Below are 17,267 nucleotides of genomic sequence, written 5' to 3'. Positions count from 1 at the left end.
CTGTACCTTAAGGAATAAGATAGATAAGTGGGACCTCGTCAAACTAACAAGCTTCTGCAAAGCAAAAGAAACCATCAAGAGAGCAGGGAGACAACTCACAGAATGGGAAAAAAATGTTTGTCAACTGTGTATCTGACAAAGACCTAACATCTAGGATCTATAAGGAACTCAAACGTGCTGAAAGGAAAAAAACAATCAGCCCCATTAAAAAGTGGGCAAAAGGCATGAATAGACACTTCTGAAAAGAAGATATATGGGCAGCCAACAGACACTTGAAAAAGTCTTCAGCCTCACTCATCATCAGAGAAATGCAAATCAAAACCACACTGAGATACCACCTTACCCCAGTAAGAATGGCCATCATTAATAAAACAAACAACACATGCTGGCAAGGATGCGGAGTAAAAGGAACGCTTCTACACTGCTGGTGGGATGCAAATTAGTGCAACCTCTTTGGAAGACAATGTGGTGGTTTCTGAAAGAACTAGAAATTGACCTTCCATATGACCCAACAATTCCCCTATTGGGAATATACCAGGGGGAACTCAAATCATTCTACAAAAAAGATACCTGCACACGTATGCTTGTTGCAGCTCTATTCACAACAGCAAAAACATGAAACCAATCATATTGCCCATTGAAGTTGGACTGGATTTTAAAAATGTGGTATATACACATAATGGAATATTATGCAGCCATAAGGAAGGACAAGCATATGGACTTTGCAGCAACTTGGGTGGATTTAAAGTCTATCATACTCAGTGATTTATCATAGAAACAAAAAACAGAGTACCATATGTTCTCACTCATAAGTGGAACTTGAAAAATTATAATACTATAAGAAAAGGATTGGCAGTAATGGGAAACTGTTAGGGGAGTGGCTTGGATTGGCAGTTGAGGAAAACTGGTAGGGGAGGGAGGGGCATATCTCATCAACAAGGGTACTTGCATAATCAATGTTTGTAAACCTAACCCTGAATTGTACCCCACATCTTTATAATAATTAAAAAAGATGCATGTTTATTGCAGCATTATTTATGATAGCAAAAACGTAGAACCAATCATGCTGCCCATCGAAAGAGGACTGGATAAAAAAATTTGGTACATGTACATGATGGAATATTATGCATCCATAAAGAAGGATAAAATTATGAACTTCACAGCAATTTCGATGAACTTAGAATCTATGATACTGAGGAATCTGTCACGGAAACAAAGAACTGAGTATCACCTGTTCTCACTCATAAGCGGATCTTGGACAACTATCAGAATACTATAAGAAAGGGACTGGCAGTAGCAGGAAATTGCCAGGGGATGGGGGCACCCCTCATCAACAAGTACCTGCATAATGAACATTTGTATATCTAACCCTGAATTGTACCCCACATATTTAAAATTAAAAATTTAAAATATAAAAAAAAGAAAAAGAAATTAGGTTAGTATTTGCCTAGGGTGGGGTGGATGCAGAAACAAGGGTTAGGAGATAAAAACTAAAGTGAACAGGGTTTTGAGAGGAGAGACTAAACAGATTGTTGTAATTCTGTGCATATACAAAGAAAACTGAATTTTAGACAACAATTGGAAAACATGTTACATATGAATTATACGTCAACAAAGCTTTAGAGTAAAAATCCCTTGAACCAGGATATTCAAGAAATACTAATTCAGCTGAAAAGTCACAAAAGACCAGTGTCTTATCTTTGCAAGATTATGTTAGCTAAATGATAGCATCCATAAACATAATAGGAACATTAAACATAACTGTGTAAACAGTAGGTCATCTAACTTCTGTTTCTCTCCTTGCCATCCACTTTATCACACTGTGTATGCAATGAACTCACTTCAAAGTTTAACAGTTATATTTTAGCCTGATTGATTTATCTTTAACTGTAAGAAGACACAGGAAAAAAAAAGAAGACAAAAACTGCAGAACAAAGAAGCAGCTGGAAAGGAAGCCTTTGTGTAGCACCAGGATGTCTATGAAATGGACTTCAGTTCTTCTGCTGATACAGATGAGTTGTTACTTCAGGTCTGGGGGTTGTGGAAAGGTGCTGGTGTGGCCCGCAGAATACAGCCATTGGTTGAATATGAAGGCAATCCTGAATGAACTCGTCCAGAGAGGTCATGAGGTGACTGTATTGACATCTTCAGCTTCCATCCTTGTTGACCCCAGTATATCATCCTCTATTAAATTTGAAGTTTATCCTACATCTTTAACTAAAGATGATTTTGAGAATGTTTTTGGGAAATTGGTAGATACATGGATGTATGATCTTCCAAAATATAGCTTTCTGACTTACTTTTCAAAAGTACAAGAAATATTGTGGAAATATTTTGAATGTATTAGAAATCTCTGTAAAGATATTGTTTTGAACAAGAAACTTATGGATAAACTACAAACATCAAAGTTTGATGTCATTCTTGCTGATCCTGCTGGTCTTGGTGGAGAGCTGCTGGCTGAAGTGCTTAAAATACCCTTTGTGTACAGTCTTCGCTTCTCTCCTGGCTACATATTTGAAAAGTATAGTAAAGGATTTCTGTTCCCTCCTTCCTATGTACCTGTCGTGCTGTCAGAATTAAGTGATCAAATGACATTTACGGAGAGAATACAAAATATGTTATATATGCTTTATTTTGACTTTTGCTTTCAAATACTTGACACGAAGAAATGGGATCAGTTTTACAGTGAAATATTAGGTAAGTCATATTTTCAATTGGTGGCTATTAAGTCCTAACCTTCCATGTGTTTTTAAGGTGAAATTATATGAATATAAAGTCAGAGGAGTGAGATTTCTTTAAGTGATATGATGAAATAAAAATATATGATGATCTATCGATCTCACAAATTGTATGGAAAACTGACATTATAGGAGTAGTTAGAATCTTGTGATTATCATTCATATAGGACAATCAAGGAAGTCATAAATCTGAAAATTGAAGCATTTGTGATTTTTAAACAATAATATCCATTTTACTATGCTTTTTATTTTTAAGAATGTCAATAGGCATATCAAGAAACATCTTGAAGAAAGCAGACATATCTGTTAAAAAGTTGCACATATTTCTGGCACAATTTTCATGATAACATTGAGTTGTTTCTCCTTGTGTAACTCAGTCTCCCCATTTAGAAATTAAATTATTTTTTCATTAGCCAGAAAGAGTCCTTCTCATTTAAGAGATATGGTAGCTTTATTCTAGAAACAAAGACCTAAAATAATTTGAAGGTCCTAATGCTCCTACATTATTTAACAAAGGGCTTGAAATTATTTAAGGACTAAATTCTTGTTGAAGTGTGAAAAATCTAAGTTTTATATATGCATTTTATTAAACTATCTCTTTATTAAGGAAAATATGATCCAAATTAAGGGGGAGTAAAAAAATCTCTATTTCAACAACTTCTGAAATTTTTTGAGCTATCATTTGTAAATATATTTATTTTTTAAAACTAATATCAATGTGGTCTTAACATAAAACAAAAGCAGTGGTAAGTACAAGGATTTCAACCATACTCTAAAAACTAACAGTTCACTTGCAGAACTAAGTATCAAAGGACTAGTTTATTACATTCTAGAAACTAGACTGAGTACCTCTGAAGAAGCTTTTTTAATGATTATGGTCGTATTAATTGATTGTGAAGCTCAAAGAGGTGATTAAATGTATACTTGTAACTATTGCAGCTTTAGAGAGTAAACAAATGCATGTTTAACAAAACAGTGGCATACATAATAATTACTTCTAATTGTAAATATACTAATGTGACATTAGAGGCAATATTTCTTTACAATTTTATTAACATTTTGCCTTTCCTATATATTCAGGTTAACAGCAATACATGAAAAGTATATAATGCTTATGTACAAACATACATATATATTGTTCTCTCAAAGCACAGATGCTGCATATGTCTTTAGCTACATTATTTCAAATGTTTTCAGGAAAATACCTGTATATTTACGTGACAACTTTCTTGTGTCATCCACCATTTAATTATTTTTTAACTTTTGGCTACTTTTTTTTTCTTCAGGAAGACCTACTACATTCTCTGAAACAATGGGGAAAGCTGAAATGTGGCTAATTCGAACCTATTGGGATTTTGAATTTCCTCGCCCATTCTTACCAAATGTTGATTTTGTTGGAGGACTTCACTGTAAGCCTGCCAAAGACCTACCAAAGGTAAAGATACTTTTGGTTTTCTTCTCTTTGCTTTGCATTTTCGGAAGAAATGACTCTGTGTTTTTCATTCAGAGTGTTTGATTCACAGTGAAATATAGAAGTCAAGTAAAATGACTTGCCATTAGTAGCTCATATATTTTTATACTATCACAAATATTTGAATTTCATGATGCTTATACCATAAAGAGGGATACCAAGAAGACTCAAGAACTGGAAAAAAAAACCACTGGTCAGTATTGAATTTTCAGAAAAACAAATTAAGCATAGTTTCTGACCCCACACACCCTATGTTCCACTTTGAAAGACAGAATAGAGCTTTGGCCCCCGCTCTTATCTTGGGGAGGTGAATCTTTTTTCTCTCTCTCTCTAATTTACTTTCTAAATAAACAATATTTTCCAATCTGTAAAAAAAGATAGAATAGAAGCATGCAAAAAAAAAAAAGTCTGAAAAGTGCTATAAGTAAAGACCACAATGATAACTTATATCCAGAACAGATTCCAAAGTCATTCATAATATTTGATCCCTGAACAATATGTAGGAAAAGGTGAAAAGATGAGGGAGTAAAGAACACACAATAAGACAAGCAAGTAGAGAAATAAGAATTGTCCCAAGACTCCATGTTTAGTTTGCAGGAAAAGGCTGAATATAGAGGGAATTGATGCTGGAAAGGTAAGTTGAAGCTAATTATTACAAGGAGTTTGGGTATATATTGAAGGCATTGGGAAGGTGTTGCATAGACAAGAAATGGAGACATACGATCAGATTTTCTTGATTTAAAAAAAAACTCCCAAGAATCAAGATGTTAGATATATTGAATTGTAGAAGGACAAGATTGGGAAGAGTAGACAGTTTAGGAAATTTTGCATAAGTTCAGGCAACAAATGGTGGAAAGTGGAGTAGAATGTTGATAGAGAAAACTACACCTACTTTTACCATAATAGCAACAACTTCATAATGCGTTGTGTGGAAAGAATTGTTAATATACATGAAACAGGTAAAATGTTTCTGACACATAGTGACCCAGAAATATTATTAATATCATAATCATTTTTATTGTTAATGTTATCAAATAGGTAACACATATCACCCATTTGAGAAGAATTATTCATTTACTGGGGACTGGTTTGCCAACATTTCAAGATTGTATTCTCTAGCAAGTCCTTGATAAAATACCCTGTGGACTTGTTTAAATTTAGATGTTTAAATTTTGTCAATAGGATTAACAACTTGAAATGTTATAATTTTATTGACCGTGATGAAGTTCTTCCCCAGTATTCTAGCTTAAAAAGGAAAACATTCCTCAACAACATAAATGCGTGCCCCCAAGATATTTCCAGCCAAACCCAATGATTACTTGCTTTCATTGCAGTATGTAAACCATTTATTCCTAATCTCAGAGTTTTACTTCTTAGACCATAAAAGAGATGATTTATCTTATCAGAAAATATGTTTTCTGCCTAAGGCCAACTCTGTAGTACACCTCATTCAAGCTAACTTGAAGAACTTGGTCTCAATCTTATAACTGCCTAACATACAAGCACAGAGAAAATGTAACTGCATATATAATAAAAACTAAATAATTTCTACCACTTTAACTAAAACAGCCCATAGGGTTTAATTACAAAAGAATTGTATCACCATGTCAGCATATAGGATGATATGCATTCAGAAGGCACACAAGAACCTAACATATTTTAATTTAATATCATACTTTTAAAAAGACATAAGTAGAAATCTTTACTACATCATTGAAAAAAAATTCCTAAGAACTCGTCAATCTTTTTGTTAGCAGCAGCATAAAACAGAAATTTTCTTCAAGAGATAAAATCCAATATTTGCATTGAATACAAATTGTTTAGTATGTTTATATATAATAACTTTTACAATCTATAAAAGCAGAGGTTAGATTAATGAAAATTATATGCAATTGATCCCTATTGTCAAGCTTCCCCTTCATATAAAGGAAACCATAGGACTACTGGGAGTGAAAACAAAGAAGAAAGAGAAAGAAGACAGGGAAAAATGTCTAATAATGGAGTAGGAATATTTACTTTTATTGGTTGTTGTTATTAACTTACAAAAGGAAAATTTGAATCCAAGTCAATGATTACAAAATCTCTCCTCTCTTTATTTTATAAAATAAATGTTACACCAAATTTCTTTCTTTTCCTTTAAGTATTAGATTCTCAGATGATGTCTATATATTTTAATAGAATAAAACACTTTGAAAATGTATCACGTTTTAAAGACCATGTAGCCATTGCTTTCATAACACATCCATATTCATCTATATAGTCAGAAAAAAAAATAAATCAAGATGGAAAGATTCAATATCTGTGGAATATATTCATAAAATGAACATTGCAATAATTCAAATATATTTCTAAATTATTATACATTTGTTTCAAATACCATAAATTAATAAATGATTATAAACTTTGAGTATCACAGAGTCATGTTGTCAAAAAATGTTTAATTACACTGTCATCCATAACACAATTTACTTGAAAACTGAGGTAAAAAATAAGGAATAGAACAAGATCACAATTTCTTGTGGAACAAAAGCATATATATATATATATATATATATATATATATATGGATTAAAACATCTAAATAGATCACATGTTTACATTGAGTTATATAATAAAATAAAAACAAATAAGAGCACATTCATTTTAAATCAGGAAATTCTCTAGGCAGAAAATATATGAGAAAAGCATTTCTTTCTCTTTTTTTTTTTTGAGGCGGAATCTCACTGTGTTGTCCATCCTGGAGTGCGGCAGCGTGCTGCTCATAGCCACCACAGTCTCAACCTTCTGAGCTCAGGCAATCCTTCTGCCTCAATCTTCCAAGTAGCTGGAAATACAGGCATGTGCCACCGTGCCTGGCTAATTTTTTGATTTATTGTAGAGACAAGGTCTCACCAAGTTGTCCATGCTGGTCTCGAACCTGTGGACTCAGGCAATCCTCTCACCTCAGTCTTCAAGTGCTGGTATTACAGGCCTGAGCCACCACACTTGGCCTATTCCCTTTTTAAAAATTTACATATTTTTACAAAATTTCTCACCCTGATCTTGTATAATTTTCATAAGACATCACAGAACAAGATCAGTAGTACATCTGTAAAAATAGAGCACATTACTTCAATGCTAGGTGGATGGAGAATACTCTGGGCAACAAGCCAGTGTGATGCAACATTAAACACAAGTTACATTAATGTGGCAGCAGGCAATGGTAATTACACAAACTACATGGCATGGATACCCGATGTACTACCTGAAATAGTAATGCAACGGCTCTCACATAAAACGTGATGTCATAGGTACAAATTGCGTTTTTGAAAAATATTTGGCAATATGTGCTGTGCATGCTCAAAGTATAATTTTTTTTTATTATTTCAATAATAGTTTTAAAACAAAGTTTTATCCTAGTGGTTAGAATCTGAAATTATACTTGTTATTTTGAAAAGAATTGGTCATTGTTTTATAGTAAGAAAAATAAATAATAAATAAAAATGAAAGTAATAATAATGGAAAAAGGGGTATGCAAATTTGATATTATTTTCAGAAAAGTTTTGTCTCTACATATCTTACTTTCTTGGAGTGAGTACATTGATCAATGTGAAATACAATCCCTCAGTGCTTATATTCAAGAAAGGGCTCCATTGTTCCACATTAAAAGAATTCTATGAAAATAACTTCTTGAAATCAACACAAGACTTCTGGTGGAACTACAATGACATAGAATTGAAGTCAAGTGACATCAACTTCCGAGACCCTATATTAGTAATTACAAATTATAAATGAAAAGTCTGAGTATAATATTTTCTAGCATTATCTTCTTTGACTACAGTGTAATAGCGCTTTCATTGTTTCTATCACATGCATATATACATGGGCACACACACACGTTTAACACAAATATGGACAATAGAGGCCATTTATCTCTTATTACAAATCTCCTTCCTAAGAAACTAATTTATTATATCAGCTTAAACCCATTCATTACTGCAAAAAGTTTTGATAATACCTGATTTTCTAGCCTTACTTTATTGTAGCAATGTTTTCAATAGTGTTTGCTGCTTGAATACCTTTTTGTGATGGTGCAAAATTTCTTCACAGGAAATGGAAGACTTTGTCCAGAGTTCTGGAGAAAATGGTGTTGTTGTGTTTTCTCTGGGGTCAATGGTCAGTGACCTCACAGAAGAAAGGGTCAATGTGATTGCTTCAGCCCTTGCCCAGATCCCACAAAAGGTTAGATTAAGTGCCTCAGTGATGGGCAGCCAATGAATACATATGTTAAACTCCTTATAAAGAATCCAGTTATAATAATTTTCTGCCAAAATTTTAACTTATAGGATAGCTCTAATTATCTTAGATACCAGCTCAAAATCAAAAATATATGTACATAAGATACTAAAATAGTAAAGGGGGGTTTGATTTATCATCACTTTGTCATTAACATAGTTATCAGAAAGAAATACGCTTAGGAAGTGCAGGTGAAGTTTGGGTACTACCATGGCATTCCAGGCAGGTCCACAGAAATCACCAAGTTCTGCCCGTTGCTTGCTTCCTTTGCTTACAGATTTCCTGAGGACACTGTGCACACAACAGAAATTATCAGAGGAGTTAAACTTTAATGAATAACTGCACTAGCACAACAAAAAGTGGGTATTGACGTGTGAAGTCCATCACACTGTTTAGGCTTGTCATGTAACCTAGCTTCCTGTACTTCCTGTACTTTTTGGAATTAGGTCTATTTGGTATGCTGTCTAGGATGCTATTCAGATGAGATGACCTGAGCTGACAAACCACCAGTCCATATATCCACCTAGGTAAATGGATTTAGAGAATGAGCAAAACTTGCCTGCCCTGCTGGGTTGGACCCTGTTAAAGTCTTAAGCATAAAGATATTGTAGAAAGGATGGAGATCAAATCCCACCCTTATTGTAGACTTTGCTCATTATAAAGTCTGACGCCACAAGGACTCCGCTTTAACCATCAGATGAACACTTTCTCCTTATTGAGGAGGAAAAGGTTATAAGGAGTAAAGCAAAAGGAAACTAGACATAGGGAAAGTTTCAGATGCACCTTTCCAAAAAATATATTAGGAATTTACTTTTGAATAGAATACATCTGCTGTTTTTGTGTATTTGTAAATTACTTTTTTATTTCCTTACACAGTCTTCTTCTAAAGACCTATGCTAATTTTTTGTTGAAAACTCAAAGCCACTCTACACACATAGCGAATACAAGGCAAACACTTGTAAATTATGTTCCTGATTATAAAGATTGCTTGGGAATTCTAAAATAAGTATCTTATTCTGGTACTGTGCATGACAATGACTGGGATATACTGAATCATATTAAAAATGCTGGCAATGCTTTGTACTTAATCATCTAATGATCAAGTAAGTAATATTTAGGAAAATACCATTTATTCTTTTTCAAGAGCTGTCTTGTTACACATGCATTGCCAACTGGCTCTTTTTTCCTACAAAGAAACAATTTCCAGTACTTTGATAATACTTTGATTCCACTCAAGACTTGCATTTTGAAATTTGTCTTGAAAGTACCACTTAACAATATGTAAACTAAGAAGTTGTGCATACTACCTATGTGGCATTGATTTATTTCTCACAAGTAGTTGACTTATTTCTTGTAAATCGAAAAATGCCAAACTTTAATAAAATAACTGATAGATAAATAGATATAAATAAACTGCTTATAGCACTCAAGAGGAAATAAATTAACATTAAGTTTGGAAAGTTACAACTAGTACAAGATACACAAAATAAATTTATAGATCACTACTAATTTGATATTGTTCTTTGCATTGTATTATATCTTGTATTATAATGACTGCTTAACAATTTCTTAAATGCTTAATATTTTACTGATAATCTCATTTTTCAAAGCTGTTTTGAAACAGATGATTTTCTTATATGACAATTTGACTATAAAAGTTAGCACATGAAATGTGAATATTCTCTTTACCTCAGACTTCCAGTAGTTCTCATTAATTAACATCCCTGTACTCATTTCTTCAGCTTACATATAAGGAGTTTAATTCGATAACTGTTCATCTTTTGGGGGTTCTAACACATAATGATGTTGGAGTTTCAGTCATGAAATAAGATTTCTTTTTACCCTAACAGGTTCTATGGAAATTTAATGGCAAGAAACCACATACTTTAGGACCCAATACTCGACTGTACAAGTGGATACCCCAGAATGACCTTCTCGGTAAAAACTCAGAGCAAATACTGAATATGATTAACAGCCAGTTAGAGTGATAGTTTAACAGAAAACAAGATTACTGAACATGTATTATTGAAAACAAAAACAAAACCTAACTAGTTCACATTATTTTCCAGTACTAAGGGGGGAAAGATAAAATATGGCAGTTAGTATTTTATTATATACACTAATAATATATTCTATTATCAGAATCAAAGTATGTTCATTTCAGGTGAAAATTTCTCTCATAGAGAGTTTTTTAGCAACTGCTTTGGTTGTCTCTCTGTCCCCTATGTCTACAAACCTACACCTGCCCTTTCCTCTAACTGTACTATCACTATTTAATGCCACTAAAAGTAGCAGTTCTCTTATATTGCCAGTGACTCAGATTTTTTATGGAAATAAATCTACAAACTTTATCATGATGTGGTCATACTCTTTTTAATAAAGTATAACCTGTTCTTCCTCTGGTTTCAGCACCACTAACACCTCACTCTGCTGCCCTCGACATCCAACATGTTAGACTCAGTGTCTGCATCATTAAGAGAACATGATTTACATAGCCAACGTTTTTCTTTTCCTTTTTTAAAAAATTTTATTTTCTTTATCTAAAATGTTTCCTTTTGTCTTTTTCCACCTGGTAATCTTATATCCATTATTCCAGTGTGAAGTGATACACACTAACTCTTCCATGGAGCCTTCACTTCCCTTTGATAGAAGTTGTTGCTTCTGCTTCTGAAATCTGAAAACACTTTTAATGCAATTTCATGAATATAATCATCTGTTACCTAAAAAGTACTGCCTCTTTCAGTGTATTATATTTTATATTTCTAATTTTATTTATAAGACTTATAATGAATAATTTAGCTAAAATTCATCCAATCCTAGGTCACCCCAAAACCAAAGCTTTTATCACTCATGGTGGAACAAATGGCATCTACGAGGCTATCTACCATGGGATCCCTATGGTGGGCATCCCTTTGTTTGTGGATCAACCTGATAACATTGCTCGCATAGTGACTAAAGGAGTAGCCCTTAGAGTGGACTTTAACACCATGTCAAGTACAGATTTGCTCAATGCATTGAAGACAGTCATCAATGATCCTATGTGAGTATGACAATTTTTTAGTAGGTGGTATTTATAGGAAGTTTCTCTTGTCAACAGTGAATTTAAGTTTCATCTGCTTTTTAAGAGCCTATTTTTTCTCTCTATTTCAATAGCTTTAGTTGCTACAAATAGTTTTTGGTTACATGGATGCATTGTATAGTGGCAAAAAAATCTGTAGTTCAAGAGTACCCGCACTTGCACCTGTCCACATTGTACACAATACGTGATTATTAATCCCTTGATGTTTCTCCCCCTCCCCCTCTGAGTCTTCAGTGAACATGATATGATTTATTCTCTGTGCCTTGGCAGATCCTTAGTTTGGGATCCACCTATAAGTGGGGATGTGTGGTGTTTGGGTTTCTGCAACTGTGTTATTTCACTTAGAATGATAGTCTCCAACTCCACCCAAGTTGCTGTAAAAGGCATTAATTCATTTTTATAATGAGTGAATAGTATTTCATGGTATATTTATTTCACATTTTTATTTTAATTGATCTGTTGATGTGCAGTTAGGTTGACTGTACCTCTTTGCAATTGTGAATTTTACTGTGATTAACATGTGAGTATAGGTGTCTTTTTTGAGTAACAACCTCTATTCCTTTGGGTAGATACCTCATAGTGGGATGGCTGCATCAAATGGTAGATCGACTTATACTTCTTCGAGAAATCTTCATACTGATTTCCATAGATATTGTGCTAATTTACACTCCCACCAACAGTGTTTAAGTGCTCCCTTTTCCTTGCATCTAAACCAGAATCATGTGTTTGTTTTAATTTTTTAGCAATGGTTATTCTGACTGGTGAAAGGTGATATCTCATGGTGGTTTTAAATTGCAATTTTCTAATGATTAGTGATGTTGAGATTTTTTCATATGTTTGTTGGCTATTTGTATATCTCTTTTTAGGAGATGCTGTTTGTGTCCTTTGTCCACTTTTTAGTGGGGTCACTTCCTTTTTTATGCTGATTTGTTAGAGTTTTTTGTAGATCCTGGATATTAGTTCTTTATCAGATGTATAGTTTGCAAATATATTTTCCCAGTGTAGATTGCCTATTTACTCTACTGATTATTTCTTTTGCTATGCAAAAACTGTTTAGTTTAGTTAAGTCCCATTTACTTATTTTTGTTTTTGTTGCATTCAGTTTGGGGTATTTAACCCCAAGTGCTTTGCCTAGGTCAAAGTTCAGAAAAGTTTTTCTTATAGTATTCTTATGAATTTATATCTGACAATTAACTCTTTAATATATCATGGGGTAATTTTTGTATACAGTGAGAGACAGAACTCAAGTCTCATTTTTCTACATATAGGTATACATTTTCCCCAGCATCACTTTTTGAATAGGGTGTCCTTTATGCCAGTGTATATTTTCATCTGCTTTACAAAGATGATTTTGGTTATAGGTATTTGGGTTTATTTCTGGGATACTCTATTCTGTTCCATTAGTCCACATGTCTGCTCTTGTACCAGTACCATGCCGTTTGGTTATTACAACCTGATAGTATAATTTGAAGTGAGGTATTGTGATGTGTAAAATTTTATTCTTTTTGCTCAGGTTTGTTTGACTTTTCTGGATCCTTTTTGGTTCCATATAAATTTTAGAATATTATCTTCTTATTCTGTGAAAAATGATGTTGATAGTTTAACAGAGATTGCGCTGAATCTGTAGATTGCTTTGGGTAATATGGTCATTTTAACAGTATTGATTCTTCTATTCCATGAGCATGGGATATTTTTTCATTTGTTCTGTCCTCTATAATTTTGTTCCTCAGAGTTTTGTAGTTCTCCTTGTAGACATGTTTCATTTCCTTGACTAAATGCATTACATTCCCAGGTAATTTAGCATTTTGACAGCTATTATAAGTGAAATTTAGTTCTTAATTTGATTCTCACCCTTTTAGTAACCCTTTTAGTGTATAGCAGGGTTACTGATTTGTGTGTGTTGCTTTTATATTCTGAAACTTTATTTAATTCATTTATCAAGTGCAGGAGTCTTTTGGATGGATCTTTAGGATTTGATAGGTATATACTCATACTACTGGCATACAAAAATAGCTAGATTGCGTCTACCAATTTGGATAACTTTTATTTCTCTTATCTGATTTCACTAGATGAAACTTCCAGTATTATGTTAAATGAGAGTAGCAAAAGTGAGCCTCCTTGCCTCGTTCCAGTTCTGGAAGGAATTGCATTCAACTTTTCTCCATTTAGTATAATATTGATTGTGGACTTGTTGTCTATGATTTTTATTATTTTGAGAAATGTTCCTTCTATGCCTATTTTGCTAAAGGTTTCATGATAAAGGAATGCTAGGTTTTATCAGTACTTTCTCTGCATCTAATGAAATGATCATTTTCTTTTTGTTTTTAATTCTGTCAATGTGGTGAATCACGGTTTTTGATTTGCATACTTTTAACCACTTTGCATTCCTGAAATCATGGTGAATTATGTTTCTTTCGTGTGCTGTTGAATTATGTTTGTTTACTATTTTGTTGAGTGCTTATGCCTCTATGTTCATCAGGGATATTGGCTTCCTGTTTGTTTTTGTTTTTGCTGTTGGTGTCTTTTTTCTTTTTTAATGTGTGTATTCTCCTGGCTTTGGTATAAGGGTGATACTGGCTTCAAGGGATTAGTTAGGGAGAAGTCCCTTCACTTCCATCTTATAAAATAGTTTCAGTAAATTTGGTAACAATTCTTCCTTGAAAGTCCTGCAGAATTTGGCTGAATCATTCAAGTCCGGGGCTTGTTGTTGCTGTTGTTGTTATTTTGCTGAGAGACTTGTAATTTCCATTTCAGTCTCACTACTGGTTATTAGTATTTTCAGTGTTTCTATTTTATTTTAATCGAAGATTAGGAAGTACTATTTCCAAGAATGTATCCATTTTCTCTATATTATCTAGTTTGTTTGCATAGCAGTATTGATAATAACCTCTGACAATTTTTTGTGTTTCCATAGTATCAGATATAATATTACTGTTTTCATTTCTGATTGAACCAATTTGAATCCTCTTTATTCGCTTTTTAATTAATTTAGCTAGTGGTCTATTCATCTTGTTTATTTTTTTAATTGATCCTTTGTATAGATTTTTTTTTATTTTTTGCTTTCTATTTTATTTAGCACCTCATTGGTATTTCTTATTTATTTTCTTCTTCTAGCACTTTTTAAAATTTTTTTCTAGTTCCTCAAAAATGTATGATATTGGGTTGTTGATATGTTACCATTCACTATTTTTTTTTTTTTTTTTGAGTTGGAATCTTACCCTGTCGCCCAGACTGGAGTGCAGTGGCCGCTCCCGGCCACCACAGCCTCGACCTGTTGGGCTCCGGTGATACTTCCGCCTCAGCCTTCCAAGTAGCCAGAATTACAGGCATGCGCTACCACGCCCGGCTGATTTTTTGATTTATTGTAGAGATGAAGTCTCGCTGCCCAGGTGGGTCTTGAACCCGCAGGCTCAGGCAATCCACTCACCTCAGCCTCCCAAAGGCGCGGGATTACAGGCTGAGCCACCGAGCCCAGCTGCATTCACTATTTTTAATGCAGATGTAAAACTCTAAAAATTTTCCTCTGAGCACAGCTTCGACTTTTTCCTAGATGGTTTTGATAGCTTGTTTTATTGTTGTCATTTATCTGAAAGAATGTTGTAATTTTTATATTGCTTTCATTGTTGACCCAAGATTCATTCAGGGGTGGATTGTTCAACTTTCACGTTTTTGTCTGCTTTTGTTAACTCTGGGAGTTCGTTTATATTTTATATATTAGGTGTTTGATATAATTTCAATTTTTTAACTTACAGAGACTTTAATTGTGGTCTGTAATATGATCTTTTTTTGGAGAATGTTCCATGTTTTTATGAGAAAAAAATGTATATTCTGTAGTTTTGGAGTAGAATGCTTTGTAGATATCACTTAGGTTTATTCACTTAGGGTTCAATTTAACTTTAAAGTTTATTTTCTGACTTTTGCCTTGATGATCTGTTTATTGCTGTCAATGGAGTGTTGAAATCTCCTACTATTTTTGTTTTGCTGTGAATCTCTTTTCATAAGACTAGTAGAATTTGTTTAATGAAGTTAGCTGTTAGGTGCATTTATTTTTAAAATTGTTATGCCTTCTTGTTAGATTGATCCCTTTATAATTGCATAGTAACTGTTATCTTTTTTCATAGCTATTATTTTAAGATTGTTCCTTAATTAAAGATAAGTGCACTGAATAAAATGGTTTACAAAATGGGTGTACTAGTAGACAAGTGGTGATATATATTGAAATCTGAGTAATAGTACATTAGTGTCTTCACAATAATTTTTAAATTTATTTTAAAATTTTTTATATTACTTAGCATATGTACACTTATTTTATGTATTTCATACTTAAGTCTTTGTTTTGAAAACACCATATTTAAAATTTTGGGGAGTGAAATGGCAAAATAAGATCCAAACAGTAGAAAAATCCTAGAAGTGCTATTATAGTGTGCCAGGAAAATCCTCTCATGGAGATAACATTAAAGGGGAGATCTCAGAAACAGATAAAAGAAAGCCTCAGGTTATTGTAAGGAAGAATGGTCTAAGAGAGGGAGACAGATAAAAAGTATAAAAGTGCTAAGGTCAGAACACTTTTGGTGGTTTAAAGAATAGAAGTTTAATGTCTCTAGAAGATAGTGTTCTGGGGTAAGTGTTAGGAGAAGTTCCCAGTGTTTTAACATGTAAAGAAGATTTGGATTTTATCTTTAATGAGATGATAAGCCCAAAGATAATCCGTCATTATCTTTGGAATTGTCATTACACAATTCCTTTTAAAAAAAAACCAAGATGACTATTCCCAAATTGCATTTCCACTAACTCACTTATAGCACTAAGAATAGACCATAATATTACCTCTGCTAGAAAGCCTTTAACTTTTTTACCTGACCTACTATTTTCACTTTTTAAGATATTTGTTAATGAGGTAATTCCAATTTAAAAACCAACTTTCTAAGATGACCAAAATTAAGATATTTGAATTCTATGACATCTACTTTGAATCATCTGTGTGACATTTTTCAAAACCTTTTATAGTCTTGATATGCTCTGTGACTTATTTTTAATTTTGGTATTTTTATGGTGATATATCTTTCAGATATAAAGAGAATGCTGTGAAATTATCGAGAATTCATCATGATCAACTAGTAAAGCCCCTAGATAGAGCAGTCTTCTGGATTGAGTTTGTCATGCGCCACAAAGGAGCTAAACACCTCCGGGCTGCAGTCCACGACCTCACTTGGTTCCAGTACCACTCTTTGGATGTGATTGGGTTCCTGCTGGCCTGTGTGGCTACTGTGATATTCACCATCACAAAATGTTGCCTATTTTGTTTCCAGAAGTTTGCTAAAACAAGAAAGAAGGGGAAAAGGGAGTAGTTGTATCAAAATTCTGAAGCTGGGATACCTGATATATGAGACTCCTTCAGTTTATTCTAGCAAGAGGTTATATGATGCAGGATTTATTTTCTTCTGTGATGAAACATCTTTTCCCAACTTACTGTGTTATGTTAAAATGTGTTTATTACAGATTTACTAATTATTTAAACGTTAAAAAATTCAATGTCAAAGATCTGAAAATCAGGAAAAATAAAAATAACATAGGCTGGGCTCGGTGGCTGAGCCTGTAATCCCAGCACTTTGGGAGGCCGAGGTGAGTGGATTGCCTGAGCCCGTGGGTTTGAGATTCACCCGGGCAACCTGGGGAGACCTCATCTCTACAATAAATCAAAAAT

The 17,267-nt window shown here is 33.4% G+C and overlaps 1 protein-coding gene across 4 annotated transcripts; it reads left to right on the top strand.

Moving 5' to 3' along the window:
* The first annotated feature begins 1,973 nt into the window (after positions 1-1,973).
* LOC103258264 (UDP-glucuronosyltransferase 2B4-like) lies at positions 1,974-17,010 on the top strand. Of its 4 annotated transcripts, XM_008055959.1 has the most exons (7): positions 1,974-2,287; positions 2,639-2,697; positions 4,025-4,173; positions 8,299-8,430; positions 10,335-10,422; positions 11,305-11,524; positions 16,632-17,010. In XM_008055959.1, exons 1-7 carry the CDS (start codon positions 1,974-1,976, stop codon positions 16,909-16,911), a joined length of 1,242 nt encoding a protein of 413 aa, XP_008054150.1. In that variant the 3' UTR covers positions 16,912-17,010. The 4 variants fall into 4 exon arrangements, with proteins under 4 accessions (XP_008054150.1, XP_008054145.1, XP_008054140.1 ...); XM_008055954.1 differs by lacking the exon at positions 2,639-2,697 and having other exon boundaries at positions 1,974-2,436; XM_008055949.1 differs by having other exon boundaries at positions 1,974-2,697.
* Positions 17,011-17,267: the final 257 nt, after the last annotated feature.

This window comes from Carlito syrichta, unplaced genomic scaffold (genome assembly GCF_000164805.1).
Source record: "Carlito syrichta isolate Samal-C Ts95f unplaced genomic scaffold, Tarsius_syrichta-2.0.1 Scaffold82710, whole genome shotgun sequence".
Taxonomy (NCBI): domain Eukaryota; kingdom Metazoa; phylum Chordata; class Mammalia; order Primates; family Tarsiidae; genus Carlito; species Carlito syrichta.
Note: the sequence above shows the minus strand (reverse complement) of the source record. Positions and strands in the feature narration are given on the sequence as shown.